The sequence below is a fragment of the Wolffia australiana genome, chromosome 3, assembly GCF_029677425.1.
Source record: "Wolffia australiana isolate 7733 chromosome 3, ASM2967742v1".
NCBI lineage: Eukaryota > Viridiplantae > Streptophyta > Magnoliopsida > Alismatales > Araceae > Wolffia > Wolffia australiana.
In genome coordinates, this window is record NC_135837.1 from 457,125 (window position 1) to 478,977 (window position 21,853).

Consider the following 21,853-nt stretch of genomic DNA (forward strand, 5'->3'; position numbering starts at 1 on the left):
TTATGGTTATTATCTGTTTACTAACAGGGACTGGCCATCAGTCAGTTCTTTAATTTTTTTCCTCAAATATTCATGCACTTCTCAATTTATTTTTTTGGTGAAATGAGAAGGCACTCTCCTATGTGCCCTCCCATATGGATACCTTAAAATAATTATGAAAATAAGCAAGTGTCTCACTTCAAGATTTGTCAAACGTGTCCCTACCATTCTGTTTAGAATCTCTAAATACGATGGAAGATGATTGCTTTCTGCGAGAGAGTTGTAGTCAAGGTTATTCTTTTTTGTTGCTATTTGGAGAGATTGAGAGTGAAACACCACTTTGTCTTCTTCAGCGCTGATAATTCTCCTCCTTGTTGTCCAGAAATGTGAGAGGGCCAAACTTATTGCAATTCACACTCTCATGACTCTTGTAGCCATTCATTTATTGTTAAATCATCTTTGCATATCTCAACTCATGATGCTCCCATTCATCAGTTTTTATCAATATGATTCATCTTCTCCATTGATCTTATCACGTGCTTTTATCACTTCACAGAGATCAATTTTCACTCCATGATTCTTAGTTCTATCATATTGGAATAATAATACTCAAACTCTATGAACATATTAAAACTATTTCACTTACAAGTATATGACTGAAATCTACTAAACCTGTAACGATAGAAATATATGAGGTCAATTAGCCAATCTCAATTTTCACATCTCATTCAGAATTCATTGATGCATTATATTTATATAATTCATCTGTGATGCTTATAATGAATTCCCCAAATACATGTTATGACTAAATGAATTATAATGAGACAATAAATCAGAGATTAATAATATTATGTGTTCCAATTATTTCTATCCAAATCAGAGATTAAAGTATATTTTTTTAAGCCTCTCATTTATGCAGCAATATTCATAAAATGTTAATTACTATGAGGTTAGAAAGAAATTTTGGTTACAATATTTTAAGAATATTTTTAGACGTGTTTGAAAATTTTTGGGATTTTAAGATATCCTTATCTAGAAATCCAACAGAAAAGTTTTCATGCAGTTACACTGGCCAAAATATAATTTGAGGGTGATAGTGCACCAAGGAGTGATGGTGTGTGGTCGACGTGTGGTGGAGAAAAATGTTTCAACTTTTGCTACATGATTGATTTTTTAGTGTTGTTTGATGCATTAGATATCATTTACCATAGTTATCAATATAATTTTAACTAGAGAAAAATATAAAAAGTCTCATTTCAAAAATATCAAAGATCACACTAATCTTATTGTGACTTGAACTCTCCAAGTAGTGCTTTTTCTTCAAGATTCTTGATCAAACTTGAACTCCCTCCCACACGCATCTATAACAATAGTGGATCAAATAAATATTATTCCCAAGGATTAAAAAATACAAAGATGCAAAATATAGAGGAAGTGATTTTAAATAGAAGTGCCCTAACTCACATAGAGTTTGAATTTAATTCTATGGGTTTGGAGGATAAGGATCACTTGATTTAATGTGGATTCATGTCCCTAATTTTTTTTGATTTAAAAATAATATTCACAAATATTTGGATTTTTCACAATTTTATGATTTATTTAGCTCGGTTTTATAAATGTCTTAAATGTGCTTAAAGAAGGATAGATGGTGGGTGATCTTTATCAGAAAGAGTTCACTGAATTCGTCCATTTGAATCCCTAAGTGGTATGATTCCAAATATTTGAAAAAAAATTGATTCACAGCATAGTTTTGTGACCATTCCTTAGACCTGAAACCTAAGATGTCTTATGGATGGACAATTCTACTTTATTTATGGTGTGTGAGTTCCTATTCATGGAATTCCTAACTATATGAGCTTGACTGTTGTTAGAAGTTTGTGAAGATCATTGAGTGGTAAATATGGGTATAATAGAATATAGCTCAAGGAAGATGTTGCAATGAAGTCCTTACCCAATACACTAGAATATTTGACCATAGTTCTTTAATGATTTCTAAATGCAACCATACTGACTCACATGACCAATTAAGGTTTAAAAAATAGCCAATCCCTAAGTCATCCAATAAGTGTGAAGAAGATGAGGGACATGTCATACATGCTAGAAAATGACAAAACGGTTCCATGAGAGATTCATTACACAACTTTGAATCTTCTAAGGTACAAAGTGTAGACTGGCCCCCTAAGTACTTGAAACACAACTTATCAATTGAGTTGAACAAAGCAGTTATTAATTAATCTATGATAGTATATATTTAATTCGAACACTAAATAAAGGTTATTTGGGCCAATGAAGTTGTTAAGTAGACTAATATATGAACCTAAGAGATCATACACAAATTGTTACATTGATATACATAAACTTAGGGGTTATATGAAAATTTTTGTGAAGTATAAATAAGGGAAGGCCTAGAAGTGAGTGATTCAGATACAAGCACCTAGTTTATGACAAAAGGGATGGCACATAGGCACTAAATGAGCAGGAAAGTTAGTGGAAGAAGAACTTCATTGTTGGGTTCTGTAGGTCTATATCTGAATGAAGATATCAGCTCATTCCGTAGCGAAAGACTTAAATGGAATTGTATGGCATCGATAAAACCATTGAGTAAAGTACCAATGCACGGATTGCATCCGTGATTTCTTGGATCCTGGTGCGAGATGAATCGAGCTCCTAAAATGTGCAGCCTCTAGACGTATACACACGGTCCTCAGCACATCGAGAGTAGAGATGAAGTGTGGGATCTCCTCCTCATTGAAGAGCCCCGTTCAATTTATGTTGTTGTCATTAGGCCGTCGTGATCACATTGGGAGTAGAGATGAAGTGTGGGAATAAAGGAGAAGAAGGGGAAGGCCCCTGAACAATGCTGGCCTGGGTGAATTTCGTCAGGGCCTTTCCCTGTTTATATTAAGTGGGTATTTTTTATAAAAACCCTAAAAACTTACATATATCTTCTGATGTCCAAAAGACCATTTGTGTGTGACCCTCTAGGCCCATGTATCTGTGTAGTTAACAACTCAAATGGACCAAAAACCTTTATTGGCCTTACAAATTAATTAACTATAACATCATATAGATTAATTAACATCATATAGATTAACTATAACCTAATCGATAGGTTGAGTCTCCAATACGTGGAGAACCAAGCTACACCTTATGCTTTAGAATGTGTATCGACTCACTCATGGAACCTGTTCATCATCCATTACCATGTATGTATAGTCTCTCATCCACTTCACACTCTAATGATGACTTAGGGTATGGTCAACTGTCAAACCCTAGTCGGTCATCCAAGTAAGTACTGATGCATTCGGAAATCATCAAAGAACTCTTCTCTCGATATTTAATTACCTTGGCCAAGGACTTCATCGCATCGTCTTCCTTGAACTATCACCTCTTATACCGTGGGTGGACGATCCCATCTTGATCACTCAATCATCTTCGTTAACTTCTTGATGTACTTGAACTAAGACTATTTAGAATCCCATCATTAGGGATATGTAATCCGTAGTCAAAGTACCAATATACGTCAACAAAACATCTTTGGTGTGTCAGGTCTAAGGACCACATACACAACCGTTACCTGGATCAACTTGATTGATAGTTTGGTATAATATCATTTAGGGATTCGTATCGATAAATTCAGTGAACTCTTTCCACTAAAGAGCACCCACTATCTATCCTTAGTGTCTCCATACTAACGGCTACAGGAACAGCCATACTCATCATATGAGTAAGGCTAGATAATGATATTTTATCTGGACACTTCGATGTCCTTCTCTCATATCCTTCAAATGTGAATATTTAGAACACATGCTTAAAGACTAGTGATCTCCGTATTACGATATCATCATGATTCACTAAGTCCGATCATGCATCACACTTGCACTATAATGAATATGTTCCATTAAAGAACATGGAAAAAGATGTGGAATGTGTGGTTAGCTTGCCAGCCATATATATACATCCTCTCACCCTACCACAGCCATCTATGATCTTTATCTCAATCTTGACCCCTTTATCTCATATAAAAACCCTAAATCATCTAGTCCATCATCCTCTTCGCCATCTCACAACCACCACTTTTCTTCCATCACATTCATTAGTTAGATCTTTATCATTCCATCATTCTATTTCACCATAATACATCCACATCCACTCACATCCATTCACCCATCTCATCATAATACCTTCTTATTCATCTTCTACATCCATCATCACTTTGTGTCGTCATCTATCTCAGTCTCTCATTCTATTTGATCTATCAACATATTTGTACATATTCCTCATATTATTATTCATATCATCATAATTAAAAAATTATTATCACCCTTTAACCATATTGTATGCATCACATGATAATCTCCTATTTTATATGTATCTCCTTTCATCCCTCTTGAATCATCATTTAAAGAGTATTTAAACCTTAATAAATGTTCCCTTTGGAGAAGACTGTTGTTCATCACTCACTGGTAAGTTATTTTATGAGTAAAGTTTTATTAATTTTGTTGATTAAACTCAAATCCAATAACAAAAAAAAAATTGATTTCATTAGAACTCCCTCCAGTTTATATTCCCACAAATTTTGTATATGGAAGCTTGTATTTATAGTGAGACAGGGGAAGTGGCCATGCTAGAATCACTTTATGGATGAAGAAGTTTGTCATTGTCATCCTAACATATCTTCAGCTTGAATTGCTATTTGTCTCATCCCCTAAGCTAAGACAAGGAAGACTCCCAATGACAACTTGATAATAATCTAACATCAATTGATTTGGAGATGAATGACATTACATCATGTGTAACATTCCCACCCATTATTATTCATCGATTCTGACCTCTTGATTAGGATTGACAATCATCTTCCATCTACCAAAGCCAATGCAAACAAACGACGAAGATGGAATTATGATTTGTATTTTATTGGTAGATTTTTAAAAAAAAATGTGATGCTTTAGTGTGATGTTGGTAAGAAATTACCCCCCCTTGTGCGAGGGAAGGGATTGCACTATCATTATTTTTTCTAGAGATTTAAAGGATATATGATGACATGCATTTTTAGTAGCTTAATATGACTATATTTACATTTTTATTTGCATTGAATTAATCATATATGCATGTCATCCTATTTTTATTATGATATTCTGAATTATTTGTATTTTTGTTTTTGGAGATTTTTATGACAGCATATTCTGAATGAAAGCAATTTTCTGAGTAAGAATATGATTTTTTCAGAATTTTTAGACATTAAATTTGTAAAGGTATGATTTTTCTAAGTTGAAATCTATATTTATTTGTATTTTTGGGCTTTTATTTTATTAAATATGAATTCCAGAATATATTTTGTGCCTTTTTACTTTTCCTAGCGTAGGTAGCATGGACCAATCAGAAAGAAGAAGCTATTTTTTAGCAATAAATGTGTTTCGTGGCCCCAGGAGTGAAATATTTGAAGTAAATCGACGGCTAGAAATCATCCAACTTCCAGGCTTGATATCTGATGATTCAGAACTTGGATCAAGCTGAAATTTTAAGGGCTGCTTTGTATTTTTGTCCTCTATCCATCCTTATGTTGGATGTATCAATTGAACCCCCAATCATTGTAAAAAATATCTTTAAGCTCACTTCCTCCTAGTGAGGTCGATTGAAAGAAAGTGAAGTTTTGAAGGTCCATCAAGTGTTCCTTGGTTGTCAAGTGCTTGGGGAGGTTCTATAGAGAAGTGGGGAGGCTTATCTACAGCAGGAAGGCACCGTGATCCCTGCAGAATATAGGGATCTAAGGTTTTCCTTTCGCCTTAGATTAAATTATTTCCAACACTCTTAGTTAGTTTATCCATCTTCACCATCTATCACCCTCACCCATTACCATCCTTAATCCACTCCATCATCGTCCCGTACCCATCCTCACCTTAACCTTCATTTCACATTCTCTCTAAACTGTGATGATCTCGTCACACATCTCTCTCCTTCCTATTTCAACCAACACATACCATTACGTCTCTCATGTCTATCATCGGTCTACCTCATTCTTGCCATCTTTACCACTGTATCCACTCGGGTTTATGCCACATATTATGCCGTTGTGACAATCCCATCTTCCTCTCCTTTCTCGTCCATCTTAATCCCAAATTAGTAAAACCTAATTAGCCATTTATCATATTATTATCTACTCTTGTCACGCATTCACTGCCATATACATAAGCCCTCTCATCTTCGCTTCACCCAATTGAGATTTTACTTTCCCTAATATGTGTTCCCTTTGGAGACGACCCATACTAATCACTAACTAATTAGATTATACACGAGTATCGGTTATAAATTTTATTGGTTAAACTCAAATTCTAAACGACGTAATTTTTACCCAAATTTTGAGTTTATCAATATGATATGTCATGTAGATTTTGCAGTTTGATTTATCCTAGCCAAGGATTTCCTTTTTCGGTTCATTTCATTGTCATTATACCATCATGCATCAGAAGCTTGCCGAGGATATCATTTATTTAATGATATCAAAGATGAAGAGATAAAGATGTGTGAGATCTAGAGGAAATAACTGTTTCATTATACGTCAAGCATGTTCCTAAAGCTTTTGTTAACATCAAAGAGCTAACCACAATGAATCATTAATTAAATAGGCATTATATGATGTAAGTCAATATCTGCATGTCCCTTTAAATGAGTGGTTCCATAAATATCCAATAATGTGGAATCAAAATTTGAAGATAAATATTAAATGTCTCAAACCATGTCAATTTAACACCCTCCCAAGCCACATTTGAAGATGAGAAGAATAAATAATTTATCATTATAGTCCTTCAAAAATATACAGCTCAATAAGAAGAGAGGTAGATTTCATCCCCCATTGGGAAATTAGAAGTTTTTCCCACATTTCTCTAATAATGCTGCATTGTGTTGGGGGAAGTGATGAAGCAAATGTTTCGTTACAACCTTTTTTTAAGATTTCCCATGATTTCTCTGATGTGTGTGTGTGAGTGGTGTGCATGGAAGAGGTTATTCTCATTGGGATGCAGATCATTATGAGATGGCTTAAAGAGCTTGATGGTTCCATTAACCCTCTCTATCCATATCTCTATTTCTAATTTATCCCATATGGGATATTTTTACACCATGTTTGTCCTAGCACAATCTAAAGACATGTTATAGTTCCCTTCTACATAATGCATTCTAATATCGTGTGTTTTCATCTCTCTTCTCCTTGATTTTTCCATGGGGTGCTCCCCTCTTGGTCAGTAAGGTAACTCCCGCTTCCCAACTCTCATATGCATTGTTACTCAACTCATGATTTCACAATTTGTTACCTGAAAAAGATCACTAATCAAAATAGAGCGCATTAGGCTTCTGATCATTTTGGAGTTTTTGAAGCAACCAGATGCTCTTGATCAAAATGAGGATATTAATGATGCCGACAAGACTGGAGTTTTGTTCAGGAAAGATGGGGATAGGTATTTTCAATAGATGTGGAATAAATATTTTCAATAGAAAATATTTTTCTTTAAGTTTTATGATTTTCAAAATATGTATACCATGCTTGGATGAGGAGATGGAATCCATACCATACAAAGGCCTTTGATATGTTTAAGTTTTTGTCATTCTTCATAATATGCCCTATGGAATCTCAAACATTCTGATCAAGAAGACAAAGATAATTATAAATTCTAAATTTCTGATTTCCATTAATCTCTGTACATTTCGAAAAAAAAATCATGGAAGGCCTTCACCGGGGCTTTACGAATCTGAAAGCTCTAATATGACTCATTTCTTAATACTTTCACATCATTCCCTTTTATCATTCAAGGGTAGATTCAACATCCTGATGGCCCAATGTGCTTTTTTGTTCTAATTCCGCATGAAGATGGCATGCCTTACCAAATATCTATTTGTATTTATTTGTATTGTGTCATCCCAAGAGGTTTTTGTGAGTGGTTCTGTACCCTTATCATGTATCCTACTACCTCAGGGGCCTATATATTTCATCAAGTATAACAATATTTTGAACCATTGTCTAGTTCTCCTTCACTACATCCTCCTGGCATTGACCTGAGTATGGTGTGATGTGCTAATTTAGTGGTGGACTACATAGCTCTAAGACAATGATCTAAATTGATGGTTGGTAAATTATGATCCTCTATCACTTATGATGGCACTGGATAATCCAATTCGATAAGAATATCTTCTATTAGACATTTATCCCTATCTTACCATCATTTTCTGTGGCAATTGCATTTATCCATCTAAATTCATGAGTATGTCATGGTTGACACTTCATACAGTTCACCTAAAAATCATGAGAATATTTAAATAAAAACAAATATTAAAACCCACATTTCATCACATTCGTTGTTGTGAACCTCAAGGAGTAATGATCCCCACATGGGAGGTATGAAATGTTATGAGATTTTACATTACTACCCATTTTCAGACGCACATCTCCTCAATACCTGTTCAACCCCTTGATGGAAAAATTACGGTGCAACCCAATATTAGAATGGTAATTTCCTAAATAATATCTTGCTGACACTGAAATCCCACTCTTTTGCACCTCCTTCCAGGGGCAAGGTAAGGTACTGTGTGACAATATCAAGGGATTTACTTCACTTAGACCTGTAATGTGTTTATCCCAAAATGTACACCTAATGGGTTGTAGGTTCTTCACATTCAATCTGGATAGGTGCTCATCTAATACATTCACGCTTCTTTTTATATCTCTAATTTGTGTCTCATTCTTGCAACACTAATATCCAGCTAATGAGCCTATGTATAGCCTCTTATTTTTAGGGAAATTTTTCCGAATTGGACAATTAGGGAGAACAAGTTCTTTACAACCTCATAAATAACATCAGAGTTTTTCTAACGCATGCACTATGGCGAACATTTTCTTCTTTGCTGAAGAATATATTGGGGCATCTATGAAGGTCATGTTGGCATAGTAGCATCCCTCTAATATTAATGTGAGAAAGAAGAAAGATTAAAGAGATAAAATAAGGTCTATGAGGAAATATAAAATCTGATCCAATGAAAATTTGTGTGCATCCTTGTCAAAGCATGAGAAAGTTCATCGTTCACCAAAATAACCGACATTAATTTTTTTTTCCCGTGGATTTTTATTGTTTTATTCCATGTTTTTTATTATTTGTGACTAACCTAAGGATTAGTCTTATTGTATTAATCTTTTTACCACAGATTGTTATTGTATTATTCCAAGTTTTCTTATTATGGGCTCAATTTATTTACGAGACCAGGGGGTTTTATACATCTAAGTTTAGCATGTGCATAACTTTTAAGGGGAGTAGAAGAAAAAAGACCATAAATTGGGAAGTTCAAATGTGCATTGGATCAGCTATGGAATGTCTTAAATATTGGGACTGAGAGGTAGAAAGCTGGGCAACCAGGTTATGAATATGATGTTTTGGGATAAAATTATATATTAGTGTGCATCCATTGAATCCCTGAGGGTATTTTAGCACCCATGTTTACGAATCTGTTGTGACAACAACCAAGACCCATGCATATTCATCCAACCACAATACTTTGAACTTGGAGGTCTGTGATGAAATTCAATCAAAGATTTGAACTTGGAGGTCTGTGTTGAAAGCTAGGTCTCAGATGAATTTTCTTTACACGCAAAATAAATGGCTCCTTGATATCTAGCGTGGCATTCGGCTTTTTTATTATTTCAAGAAACTCTCTGTGATTATTATATCTAAGAGCTGACTTGTCCCACCAAAAGTAAACATGCATTTGTTGTCTTCGTTTAGTTAGAATAACAGAGGAAGTAAAAGGATTAACTTCCTGAATGTGGTTAATGCTTAAGAAGACTAATTATTCTTGAAATTGGCTTAACTTAAAACAATAATTGACCCCCTTTGCAACTCTCATGCTCAACTTTCACAGAAACTCAGGCTAACACTTGAGTGAGAGTGCTTCCAACTTGCTGTTACAGAATCAATTGTGATAGGAACACCGAAAATATTCCCCAAGAGTCAGTAATGATACAAAATGAAGTTCATTTTCCAGCACAGTAAGGAAGAATGATACTGTACTTGTTCGATGGCTAACGTTTTTCCTTTAGTTGTTATAAACTGAAACAATATAAATAAATCACATTGAAACTTCTTTCTAAACAAAACAAGATGACCGCTCTTTCCATGTCCTCTAATACCTTTTTATAGACACGATTAAATTTCTGGAAAATAAGAACACTTTTTCTTCATTCGAAATAAGCACGGAAGCAAGCTCATAGAAAGAAATGGCCAACAAAAATTGTCAGCGCCAAGATTCATAAAAAAACCTTTGAACAACAATCGAACAATAATCTTTCTACCTCACATTCTGCTCCAAGGAAAATCCTGATGATCAACGCGCATCCTTTCCGCTGCCCACAAGAACGTTGCATCTGTCAAGCGAAGAGAAAAACAAGCGGAAATTTGGTCAGCTCAGAGACCCCCTAGCCCTCCTATATCTCTTCCTGCCCCTGCTCAAGCAGCGAAGGCAGTGCTCCCAGCCGGCGGAAGATCAACAATCTTGCCGACAGCAATCGTCTTTCCTGTACATTTATTGATAGATGAATGATAAATATCAGCCAATTACGAAGAGAAAGGAAGAACAAGAAGACTACAAAGATAGAAGACCTTCTGTGCGCAGAGTGAACCGACCCAGCTGTGGGAAATCAGAGAATTTCTCAACGCAGATCAAGTTGTTGACCTACAATATTTATTTCCCATTTGATAAGTTCGAGCTTCAAGGCATTATTTTAGGGGTAAATGGCCGATTATTTACCTGCACCCGGCACACGACTACGGCACCATTCTTCACGAAGAGCGGCTTCCTCTTGGGCTTCTTCTTCGGGTCGCCATCCCTTCTCTTCTTCAGGTCAATTTCTTCTAGAAGGTCCACAATCTCACACTCCTCCACTATGGAGTGGACGTGAAGGACCGCTTTATAACCTGCAGTGAAAATTGCCTATCCCAAGAAAAATATAAAAAATATATCAAAATCCAAGAGAACAAATAAAGAAGAAGAAGTAACCACGTACATTGTCAAGAAGCTCCAGGATTTGCAATTGGGCGTTGAACTCAGACACTAACGGCACAGGTTTGTCTGCAAGAAGCCACAACAGTCAACCTTGAAATATAAATTTACCCTTATCTTTCAAACAAAATGACCGCTTACCATGGCTTGAGAGAACAAAACCGGGTAATATGTCTTCGTCATTGATACCGGCTAGTTTGACCTTGACGTTTTCACCAGGCCCGGCTGAGTTCATTTTTTCGTCATCAACAAACACAGCGAGCACTTTCACATCAACCTGTGAAAAAAAAGATTAGAAAAATGCATTTACTCCAAAATTGTATTCCAAATTCACAGTTGACAGACCTTGTTTGGCATCAAGAGCAAGCTGTTGCCCTCACGAATAGAGCCAGATTCTATCTTGCCCATCACCATTGTCCCCATGTCTTTAAACTTGTCTATAATCGGCATCCTGTAAAAAGCAGCTCACAGATATAAAAGAGGTTGCTTCTTTGGGGAAAAATGATTAGAAAAACTTTTTTTTTTGAGTGTGCCTTGCACCTGACAGGTCCGTTAGGATCACGGGGAGGGACTTCAACTGAATCAAGGACATCGAACAAGCATGGGCCAGACCACCACGAACACGCCTTGGGGTCCATCTTGCTTTTGATGTTATAACCCAATAAGCCAGAAATCGGAAGAAACTGAACATCTGATCATACCACAAAATATAAATCATATAACTAGAAAAAATCACAAAAATTCACAAAATCTACCTTTTTTCACATTGTACCCGGACATCCTAAGAAACGGCACCATCTTAGATTCGATCTCGTCATATCTGAAAAAAACTGTAATTAATTATCACAGACCTTTAATTAATTAAATTATAACGTTCATTACCTCTCTTTGGACCACTTTACGGTCTGCTCATCCATCTTGTTTACAACTACGATGAGCTTAGTCACTCCCAGAGTCTTTGCGAGTAGAACATGCTCTCGGGTCTGACCACCTTTTTCAAACCCCGTTTCAAATTCACCTTTCCGCGCCGAAATCACCTACCACAAAAAGAAAAATAACATATTTATTCATCTAATTCATGAAAACATGGTCAAACAAATAACACAGTTAAAGATACTCACAAGAACGCCAATGTCAGCCTGGGATGCACCACTAATCATGTTCGGAACGTAACTTTTGTGACCCTGGAGATTACAGAACGAAGATTATAAAAAAATTAAGACAAGTAAAATCTAGACCAACTTTTTTCATGACAGAGATTCAACGACAATCAAATGGAAATCAATCTTAATAAAAACTAACTTGACAATAAAAAATGAACACCGTAAATAAGCGACAGATGCACTTACTGGAGCGTCCAATATTGTGAATCTTGTATTTTCTGTTTCAAAACGAGCTCTGCCAACCTCTACCGTGATACCCTGTATTGCCAACAGAAACAAAAATGAATAAAAGTGCAATTCCAAAAAATAAACGCAGAAATCGGTCCTATACATTTCAGCCACGATTGTGGGATGGAAATAGAGAAAAGACGATTTGCAAATTGCAACCATCCGCGAGGATAACACATGAAAAAATAAGAGGTAATATATAAATAACAGTTGATGTTTTTCCTTTTCACCTTTTTACCAGAGTAGATAATCAATTTAATGACAAGCGCAGAAAAGGGAAATAAGACACACCTTCACACGTTCTTCCTCATTAGTGTCCATGATATACGCCATATACCTAGAGGAAAATGAGTAATCATATCAATTCCATAATATAAAAGAAAATTTGCTGTAAGCGTAAAAGTTTGCAGAAGAAGAAACGAATTTTCCAGAAACTGTATGAAAAAGATGACTACAATAGCAGCATTGCCTTAACAGAAAACCTGAGTGACAGGGACAAAAATATATGAAGGCTTATAACACGAAGACCTAAAAAGGTGATAGAGGAAGAAATAAGATCAAAATAAATTGCGTTCTAGATACAGAGCAATAAGGATTCTGAAGATTCATATACCAGCTGTCTCGACTCTTATCTTTTGCTTCTCTCTCATACTTTTGAATGGTCCTATCATCAACTTGACCACTGAGGAGAAGGATCTGCCCACCAATGGTTGACTTCCCAGCATCTGTTCACGAAACAGGAGAAAAAATATGCCCAAAAAAGGGTTAACAGTGATGAATGCCATAAACTCACTCAGCCTCTTCAAAACAAATTAATCATAAACTCGTTAAAAGACATTTTAAAAAAAAGCTCACTAAAAGAAGAGAGCACGATCTTACCGACATGGCCAATGAAAACAACATTAAGGTGTCTCTTTCTTGCCGCCTCATTTTCCACTATTACTTCTTCCTTTGGCGCATCCGCTGCAGCATGCATCGCCAGATAAGTCAATAGATATGGTAATATCAAATCTAACAACTGGCACAAATGACTCATCGAAATGTCACAATGATGGGAAGCCTATGAATGAAAACAATCTTACCAGGAGTTTCGAGCTGAAGTTCTTGAAGATCTGCTCTCAGGTCATTTGTATCATCTGGGGGGGAGAAAAACATTGGGCAGCATCAGAATGGAACCTTGGACTAAGTATCGAAAGCCAATGCGATGACCGACAGGGATAGAATTATGGTTTTGGCACAAGAGTCTCTTACATTAGACCAGACATCCATAGCAATCGTATTCTTTCAAGGCATAAAGAGTCGAAAAAAGTTTTTTTTTCCTCTTCATGAAAGTAGAAAGAAGAAATCACCAATCTTTCCATAAAACCCAGAATCTAAAGTCCAAAAGCAACGCCCCCAATCACGAACGACGACAAACGACGCCGAAAGCCTAATCGATCGAACAGAAACGGTGGGGCGGCGTAAGACTCCCCGAAAAAAGAGAAATTCCGATGAAATTGAGGAGAAAAAACAAAGGAAACTCAAATTGTTCCCCCAAATCATGCAGCAAGACCTTGAGAAGAGGAGGCCTCTTCGGCGGGAGCGGCGGACTCCGGGGCGGCGGCGTCGTCCAGTTCCTTGCTCCAGTCGTCGGCGACGTCGGCGAGAGGCTTGGTGGGTACCGTCGGCTCCAATCTCGCTTCCTCCATGCCACCCGCACAGCCGATCCGCCTGAAGAATCGAAGAAGTAGAAGAAGAAGAATCGATGAAGAAGAGGAAGCCCCTTTATAGCCGCCCGAAGCTTTCACCTCTTCAAGGGCTTTCGCCGGATGACGTCGCCGGTTCACGCATCCGACGGCTGAGATTTACTCCTCGTATTGGACCCAATCTGATATGGGTCCTTAATGGGCCGTTAATGGGCCGTTAATGGGCCGTTAATGGGCCTGCTCAGTATCAACGCGTTCGTTTCTATTCATTTAACCGAGAAAGGTATATCAATTTAGACAAGGGAAATTCAATAGAGAAAATTTAGTAATAGAAGAAGAGATGGGCGTGTCTCAAAACTTGTAGACCATCGCTTCTGTGAACCCAGCTTCCTTGAGGAGTCCAGAGAGCTGCGAAAAAATAAGAATAATCATTTAATTGTATGAACGAAAGCAAAAATTATGAATATATGTATGTAACTGGAATTGAATAAATCTTCAAGGGCCTGACCTCGCCCTGAGTCCAGTCTTTGGCCTTCTCTCCAGAGACGTGCTTCATCATGCCCGGCGGGCCGCATACCTGATAAGAACAAGAGAGAGAAAGTGAATGAACATGAGAAACAAATGATGTGATTAACATAACTGTAATAAGAGAAGATAAACAGGGCTTTGATTCGATAAAATCTTTGCCGGTTCATCAATGGAGGGGTATTTTCGTCATTTTTATTCCTATCACAGTATCCAGAGGGAAGCTATAATCTTCAAATCGTTCTGTAGCATGGATGGTTCGCATGATTTATTGAACCTTGGCTTGAGAGAGTATGAACCAGTGAGAAAAAACAAAGTTTAGGCTGCAGACCTTTCGTCGTGGCAATATCCAGGCACTTAAGAAATATAATTTAAGCAGGGTTAGCCATCACAGTCGACAAGGACGAGAGGGTGATGATGGCTGGTTATCATCCATGGCGAGGTTGAAAAAGACAAGACGATAATGATGGCAGGAGAAAGATATTTTATTTACAACAGTTTTTCCCTCTAAATGGGATTCTCTTTATACCCCCTCAATTAGATGATAAGAGGACAAAGACCACTCATCCTTCGTCTGCTGCAGGAAGAAGATAACGATGGGAAGTTTATCATCATTGTCGTCATTCATAAATAGATAAGATGATGAGGAGATGTAAATAACTATCTAGTCCTCGTCATTCGCATTCGTACACAGCTCAGATGACAATAAGATGGTGATGACGAGTTTGTCCATGTCATTGTCCTTTGCACATATCTTGGATGATGATGACAGCATCGTCATCTGTATCCTACCTGCGGACAGTGACGTTGGTGGCGAATGACGATGATGAATTCATCATCCTCCTCCAACCTTAATCTTAAGCATGACAAAGGTTAAACATGGCCATGAGAGGGAAATGGACACCTTAGGATTGACATGAGAAGGACACTATGATAAGTCAGAGAAGTAGATAGAGATATCAATCTGAGACAAAGCGGGATCGATAATGATCCGTTGATAGGGAGATAATCTCAGGGAGAAAAGATGACCAAAGTGAGAAGATGATCAAGGCAGAGATGGAGATTTCAAGAGATGGAAGACCAACCAGCCAATACTACTTCCTGTTCTTTGCCCCCCTCCTTGAGGGAGAGCAACATATAATTCAAGGGAAAACTATCCTAAAGGCACAAGACCAAAATCTCCTGGATGGAAGAAATGACAGAAATAACCCTGACAGGGGTTGGTAATCGTATCACATCGTCAAGGAAAATAGAGAAATAAACTTTCTTCAACAAAAAAATAGAGAGAAATAAACTCACGAGAATCATGGTGTCTTCACCAGGAGCAGGCAGCCCTTTCAAGACCATATCTTTTGAGATGTAACCCACCCCTCCCCTCCATCCGGTCGAAGGATTATCGACGGTATAAAATATCTGCACATTTTGAGAACCAAGAGCCATGGATTGTAAATCAGAAAAAAATTAAAATAAAAAAATAGATTTTTGCAAACTCGGCTTGCCTTTATGTTTGGATGGGTAGCTGCGATTTGATCGAGTTTCCCTTTCAGGAGTATGTCGTCGGGAGAAACATTGCCGTAAAGAAGAGAGACCTGCATGAGAAACGAGACAAAAAGACATGGGTGATGAATCAACCTTCCAAGCATCCAAACACGAAAATAAACGAATTGATCTTAAAAATCGAGAATTAGATAGAGAGTTGGTCTTATTCGCACCTGTGTATTGTCATCTGTGTTCTTGATTATCTCGTTGATTATTTGAAGCATTGGAGTAATCCCTGTCCCACCAGCAATCTGGGACGGGAAAATTAAACAAATATTATTGCGTGAAAATAAATAGTTCACTACGGCAGTAAACAGCTTCAATCTCTGACGAGGTATGCCAATCAGGTCACTCTGCTTACCTACTTTTCAGCATCGAGACGAAAAACGTAAATGATATTCGAGATATTTTTTCTTGTTTATTTTTTTCTTTTTTTATTGAACCACTAAAAGCACATTAACTAGAACAGCAGAGAGCATACCATTCCAATGTGTTTTTTCATGTTTGGTGTGTATCTGAACTTCTCGACAGGCCTAAAGAACACGAGAATGATGAGTCATTGGTTATGTTTTGTCTGTTGTCATCGTTATTGTACAGAAAGTCTGATTCCAAGTCTAACTTACCCTTTGACTTCTAACACATCTCCCGGTTTCAACTCAGCAATATACTGGCCCATTTTCCCTTCAGGATAAACCTGAAATATAGAAAATTCATTCAAAAACTTTAGGCCAAAATTTTTAATTCATCATCAAATTACCACTGAAATTATTAATCGAGCATTGTACCTTGACCAACAGATCAAAGTACCCCTTCAATTCAATATCCGAGATAGGCGTATACCTGAAAGAAGGGGAGATGCACAAATTACAAACTTTTGAAACCATTAGAGACGCGGCACAAATAATGTATCATGTATTAGCACGTTTCTTATTCAGACATTAAGATTGTTATGAATAATTATACGTGGTGGATAAAATCAAGATAATTTAAAAATAAGAATTATTTTCTTTGTTGCACAGAGATTAGTGACTCACGGCCGTACGACGTATTTCTTTTTCCCCTCTGCATCTTCTCCAAGGGGCGCCCTGGAAAAACCATTATCAACTTAGGACTGCCAATGTGCATATCACATAAATTCCTATTTAACCAGACAGCTTTCATAAGTTCCCATCGCAATCTTTTTTTTTTTAATATGTTCCCATCGCAATCTACAAGAATCTTAAAAGTTTTCACATAATATTATGGGAACGAACCAGAATAGCGGAAAAAAAATTACCTCGTGAGGATGCACGATGCAACGTTAAGCCCTAATTTGGCGTCAGAATCAAATGTAAACCTAAAATATATAAATAAATATAATGTTAGCAGAAAGCAGGAATAAACCTGATAATATGTCGTCTGATACTAGTAAAAAAATCTGGGTTGATCACCGATTTCAGGTAATCTTCCCTCTTTCATTGAAAAAAAAAATAATATGAAAAAAAAATTACTAGTAAAAAAATACAGAGCGAAATTGCTAGGCGCTAGTAGAAATCTGACATAACAGTAGACAGAGGTTAAATCTACTAGAAATATTTTTCTTTTAAGATATGGTTCCAACCCCAGTTCCTAGCATGGGATTCTATACTGAACTGGGAAAAAATCTCTGAGACTTACCGATTTGACCCAAAAAAAGAGTTTATAGCAATAAATAAATAAATATGAAAAAATGATGTGTTTTATAGTAAAAAGGTTGGGAGCAACGAAGATTGGACAAAAATTTACAGCTGATATAATGGAGCGTGCTCCTGGCAGGCTCACCTGAACAAATGAGAGTTTTGGCTAACCCTTGCTGTTTCAATAAGTTTGAACTCCGTCCACTTATCAGGATTGAGTGCTGGTAAGAAGTACAAAAAATTAACGAAAGTGGAGAATTTAACAATCCGAGAGAATGAAAAGATATTTTAAAACTGGCGTCAAATATAAAATAACGAAAATAAAAACAGCCATCGTTAAACATTTCGGACACTTTTAATTTGATATGTAGTTCGTTTTCTTGTTTGACAGATCCCAAGATATTTCTTAAAAACAATATATCGCTCTTAGTCCAATATTTTGAAAGAACATAGTCGTCCAAATGGCCGAGGCGAGGTGGCGTTATGGAGAGAAATATTTAAAGGATCAACATTTTTAGAGGAACAAAACATACACCTAAAGACAAACTATATATCTGTGTTTTCTGGCAGCGTATTAATATTATAACCTCCGATGAATTCAAAGCCATCATTGGACAGATCAATTCTACATAGTTCCAACATTCTACATAAGAAACTATTTCAGCGTTAACCTACAAGAAAACTAGAGCAAAAATAATACACTCGCAAGGGACGGATCCAGCATTGTTAGTTCAAGAGTTTTTTTTCACCGATAAACATAAATCTACATAATATATATGCTGCACATATCTGCTTCTTACTGTTAAAGACCCAGAAAAATAGCGGCTAACATTAATTAAAGTCTGTGGCCCATTAAAGAAAGAATTCGAAAAAAGAATGAGAATCTCACCCACTTTCTCTGAAGCTTCTTGTTTTTCCTCTTCAAGATGGCACTGATAAAAAATTTGATAATTTTAATTACTGGAAACATAAAATAAAATAAGAAAAAGGGGAAAGGGCAGTGATCGTGCTTCAAGATACGGAATAGTATGCAAAAATCATGGAGATTATCACCGACAAGCGTCAAGCGATCGGACGTTAACAGAGAATCCTGATCAATCCACCGAACACGGAAAAATATCAACAAGCTGGTCACCAAACCTCGATTATGCCCACCGAATGAAGACACAAAGATTCAGACATGAAGATGAGAAAATGACCGAGTTTCGCACGTTTCAGATAAAAAAAAAACAGATGCACATTGAAACAAAATGAGAGAAATAAGCGATTATCAGTACAAGGAAAAGAGGAAAAGCGACAAAGTCTGACGTGTAAAAAAACGAATGAACTGAATCAAGAATCCAATGAGGACAAACACTTCACTAATTAAATCCAGAATGCAGTCTGAAAACCAACTAACATTGTTAAATCCCAGTTCTTAGCTCGATTATGAAAAGAGGAAAAAGCGACATACTTTGACGTTTAAAACAAATGAACTGAATCAGGAATCCAAAGAGGACCAGCGCTTCACTACTTAAATCCATAATTCAGTCTGAAAACCAACTAACATTGTTCAATCCCAGTCCTTAGCACGATTATGAAAAGAGGAAACGGCGACAAACTTTGACGTTTAAAACCAATGAACTGAATCAGAAATCCAATGAGGACCAACACTTCATTAATGAAATCCAGAATGCAGTCTGAAACCAACTAACATTACTAAATCCCAGTTCTTAGTTCGATTATGAAAAACACTTAAAACCCAAGCCAAAGAAGAAAGAAAAAAAACGCCAGAGCCAAGGAGTTGCACTCCGGACCAAGATCAACAACTTCTTGGACAGAAAACACGATTCGCCATTGACTAATTTCGATATCAAACCCCAAGATTTGAAGCGCACAAGAAAAAAAAGCAGAATTGACAGAAATAACCGTGAGAGGAGCGCTCCAGGCACAGAGGAACGCGATCCCGCCGGAGACAGCCGCCACCGCGCCACGCGTCGTCCGGCCGCCGCGGAAGCGGCTGTCGCCATGAAAGGCGCCACCAAGAAGCGCGGCCGTTGAACCCTTGCCCAACCTTCTCAACAACGCCGCCATCCGACCGATCTCGCCGCCCGCCGCCGCCTCCACCGCCTCCTTCTCCCCCTCGCTCTTCCACTCCTACGAAGATCGCGAGCCTCGACCCTCGGAAGTCCACTAATGGGCCGGCAATGGGCCGTTTTAATGGGCCAATCCCGATTCTGGTATCGATATCTGTTACGGTTTTAATTTGGGCGTTTTTGTAGTTGTATTATATGTCATTCTGGATAATGGATATTTGTCATGGAAAAAGTATATTATTAGGGAGTTATGATTGTAAAAATAGATGACAGTATTAAAGTCATAATTCTTCGTTAATCTGCATGATGAATCGCCCTAGAAAATTGGTTGTTCTGTGATATACCCACCGAAGAAATGCCCAGGTTGTGACTAGTGAAGGCTTGTGGAGATTTTACGGTAGTCTTGATATGCCATTGATTGTTCGTGGTTATAGTGCAGGGACATGGATGGGACGGTTTTTTCATCCCAGGTGATAAAATCGTCCCCTCCACGAGGTTGGACAAAAATAGGGGCGGAAATTTGTCCCGAGATGAACGTACGGGATGGTTTTCGTCCACTTGGACGAAAAAACAGTGCCGTCTGGAGGTCTCGGATGAAAACACCGTCCCGTCCGCGTCCCTGAACTGATTCCAGACGAAAAAACCATCCATCATCCACGTCCCGGACACTGCGGAACTATACTCGTGATCGTGTTGAATTTTAAAGGGGTAGATCAATTTCTCTCTCTGAAAAAATCAATTGAAAACATTAAATTACCTTCAAACCGATTAAACAGTTGAATCATACCAATTAATCGATTGAATTCATATGGTCTAGCCTTCTCTTTTTCCTTTTTCATAATAAGCCATCAAGATTTGCCCTTTTGTGTTTGATTTGATTTTGATGTTCAATATTATATCAAAAAATTACAGCAAAAATTTGTTGATGAGTATTTTTCTGACGATGTGAATGCATTTGATACTATTTTATCAAACAATACAAGACATATGACTTTGATGTTAAAATTTGCATTTTATTTTTGGTCGATGAGACAAATCATGGTAATGTGAATATACAGGGCAACGTCATTTATTGATTTATTTGTGCTTCCATAACTGTGAATTTTAATCAAGGAGGACCAATTAATTTGTTCGAAAAATTTTAATCAAGTATTGTAATTTATTTTTTCTTCTTAATGCATGACCATTTTATAAGATACCCCATCATCTACATCAAAGTTAATATATTCAACAATGAGAACTTGAAGAAGAGTATTGTACCTTTAACATGCAAGAGCCTTTATTTTTTATGCTCTTTCATGTATCAGAAAAATGTGTCATTGTCAAGCTTGTACCATTGATGCTGAAGTGCCCTCTTGTTACCTTTCATGAATTGGAAATCTCTTGCCAGATGTCCTTATCATCTAGAAGTTTATTTCTTTTTTTCTCACTCATTTTGTAAGGAGGATGTCATGTTTCCTCAACAACTCAATTTAAATTCTACTCAAATTAATACAAAACTGAGTCATGATTACCAAGGTTACCCATAGTTTCTTATGCATTTTTGTACCAAGGATCGAGCTACTAGTAATTACTTTTTAGCCAAAGTCATAAGACTTTTGCATCACATTGCAAAAAAGTTTGAGTCAAATTATTCGTCGAATAAATTATATAATCCTCCACATGGATTTGGAATTTATATCACAAGTCAATATCTAGACATGGTACATTCAAGTGGTTATCACACCAAGATGGTGTGAACCTTGATGCTTGATAATTTTTCAAAAACGGAGCTTAATTTCTCATAGATGGGACAATTTTTAGAGATGCTATGAGTCCATCTATCTTTGGGCTTGTACATGTCTACCTTTTGTACATAAATTGCCATTTTTCATCCTAATATCGCTAATTAATGCACTCAATGATGTGGTTTATTGGTTTATTTGTGCTGATATTTTGGCATATTATAATGAATCACACCATAT

The 21,853-nt window shown here is 36.9% G+C and overlaps 2 protein-coding genes across 2 annotated transcripts; both read right to left on the reverse strand.

Annotated features, from left to right (window-relative positions):
* Positions 1 to 10,171: 10,171 nt before the first annotated feature.
* Positions 10,172 to 14,150, reverse strand: LOC144700500 (Translation elongation factor EF1A/initiation factor IF2gamma family protein). The gene is made up of 16 exons (XM_078571899.1): positions 13,963 to 14,150; positions 13,493 to 13,546; positions 13,290 to 13,373; positions 13,024 to 13,135; positions 12,702 to 12,747; positions 12,369 to 12,440; positions 12,141 to 12,203; positions 11,902 to 12,056; positions 11,775 to 11,839; positions 11,560 to 11,710; positions 11,365 to 11,470; positions 11,161 to 11,296; positions 11,024 to 11,088; positions 10,768 to 10,950; positions 10,620 to 10,692; positions 10,172 to 10,534 (listed from the first exon to the last, which is right to left on the reverse strand). Exons 1-16 carry the CDS (start codon positions 14,096 to 14,098, stop codon positions 10,467 to 10,469), a joined length of 1,569 nt encoding a protein of 522 aa, XP_078428025.1. The 5' UTR covers positions 14,099 to 14,150; the 3' UTR covers positions 10,172 to 10,466.
* A 186-nt stretch (positions 14,151 to 14,336) lies between these two features.
* Positions 14,337 to 19,968, reverse strand: LOC144700501 (FAD/NAD(P)-binding oxidoreductase). Its single transcript, XM_078571901.1, has 13 exons — positions 19,723 to 19,968; positions 18,704 to 18,746; positions 17,960 to 18,035; positions 17,436 to 17,495; positions 17,194 to 17,244; positions 16,945 to 16,999; positions 16,783 to 16,853; positions 16,641 to 16,692; positions 16,333 to 16,410; positions 16,120 to 16,209; positions 15,920 to 16,033; positions 14,604 to 14,672; positions 14,337 to 14,503 (listed from the first exon to the last, which is right to left on the reverse strand). The coding sequence occupies exons 1-13, from the start codon at positions 19,885 to 19,887 to the stop codon at positions 14,447 to 14,449; spliced, it is 981 nt and encodes a 326-aa protein (XP_078428027.1). The 5' UTR covers positions 19,888 to 19,968; the 3' UTR covers positions 14,337 to 14,446.
* Positions 19,969 to 21,853: the final 1,885 nt, after the last annotated feature.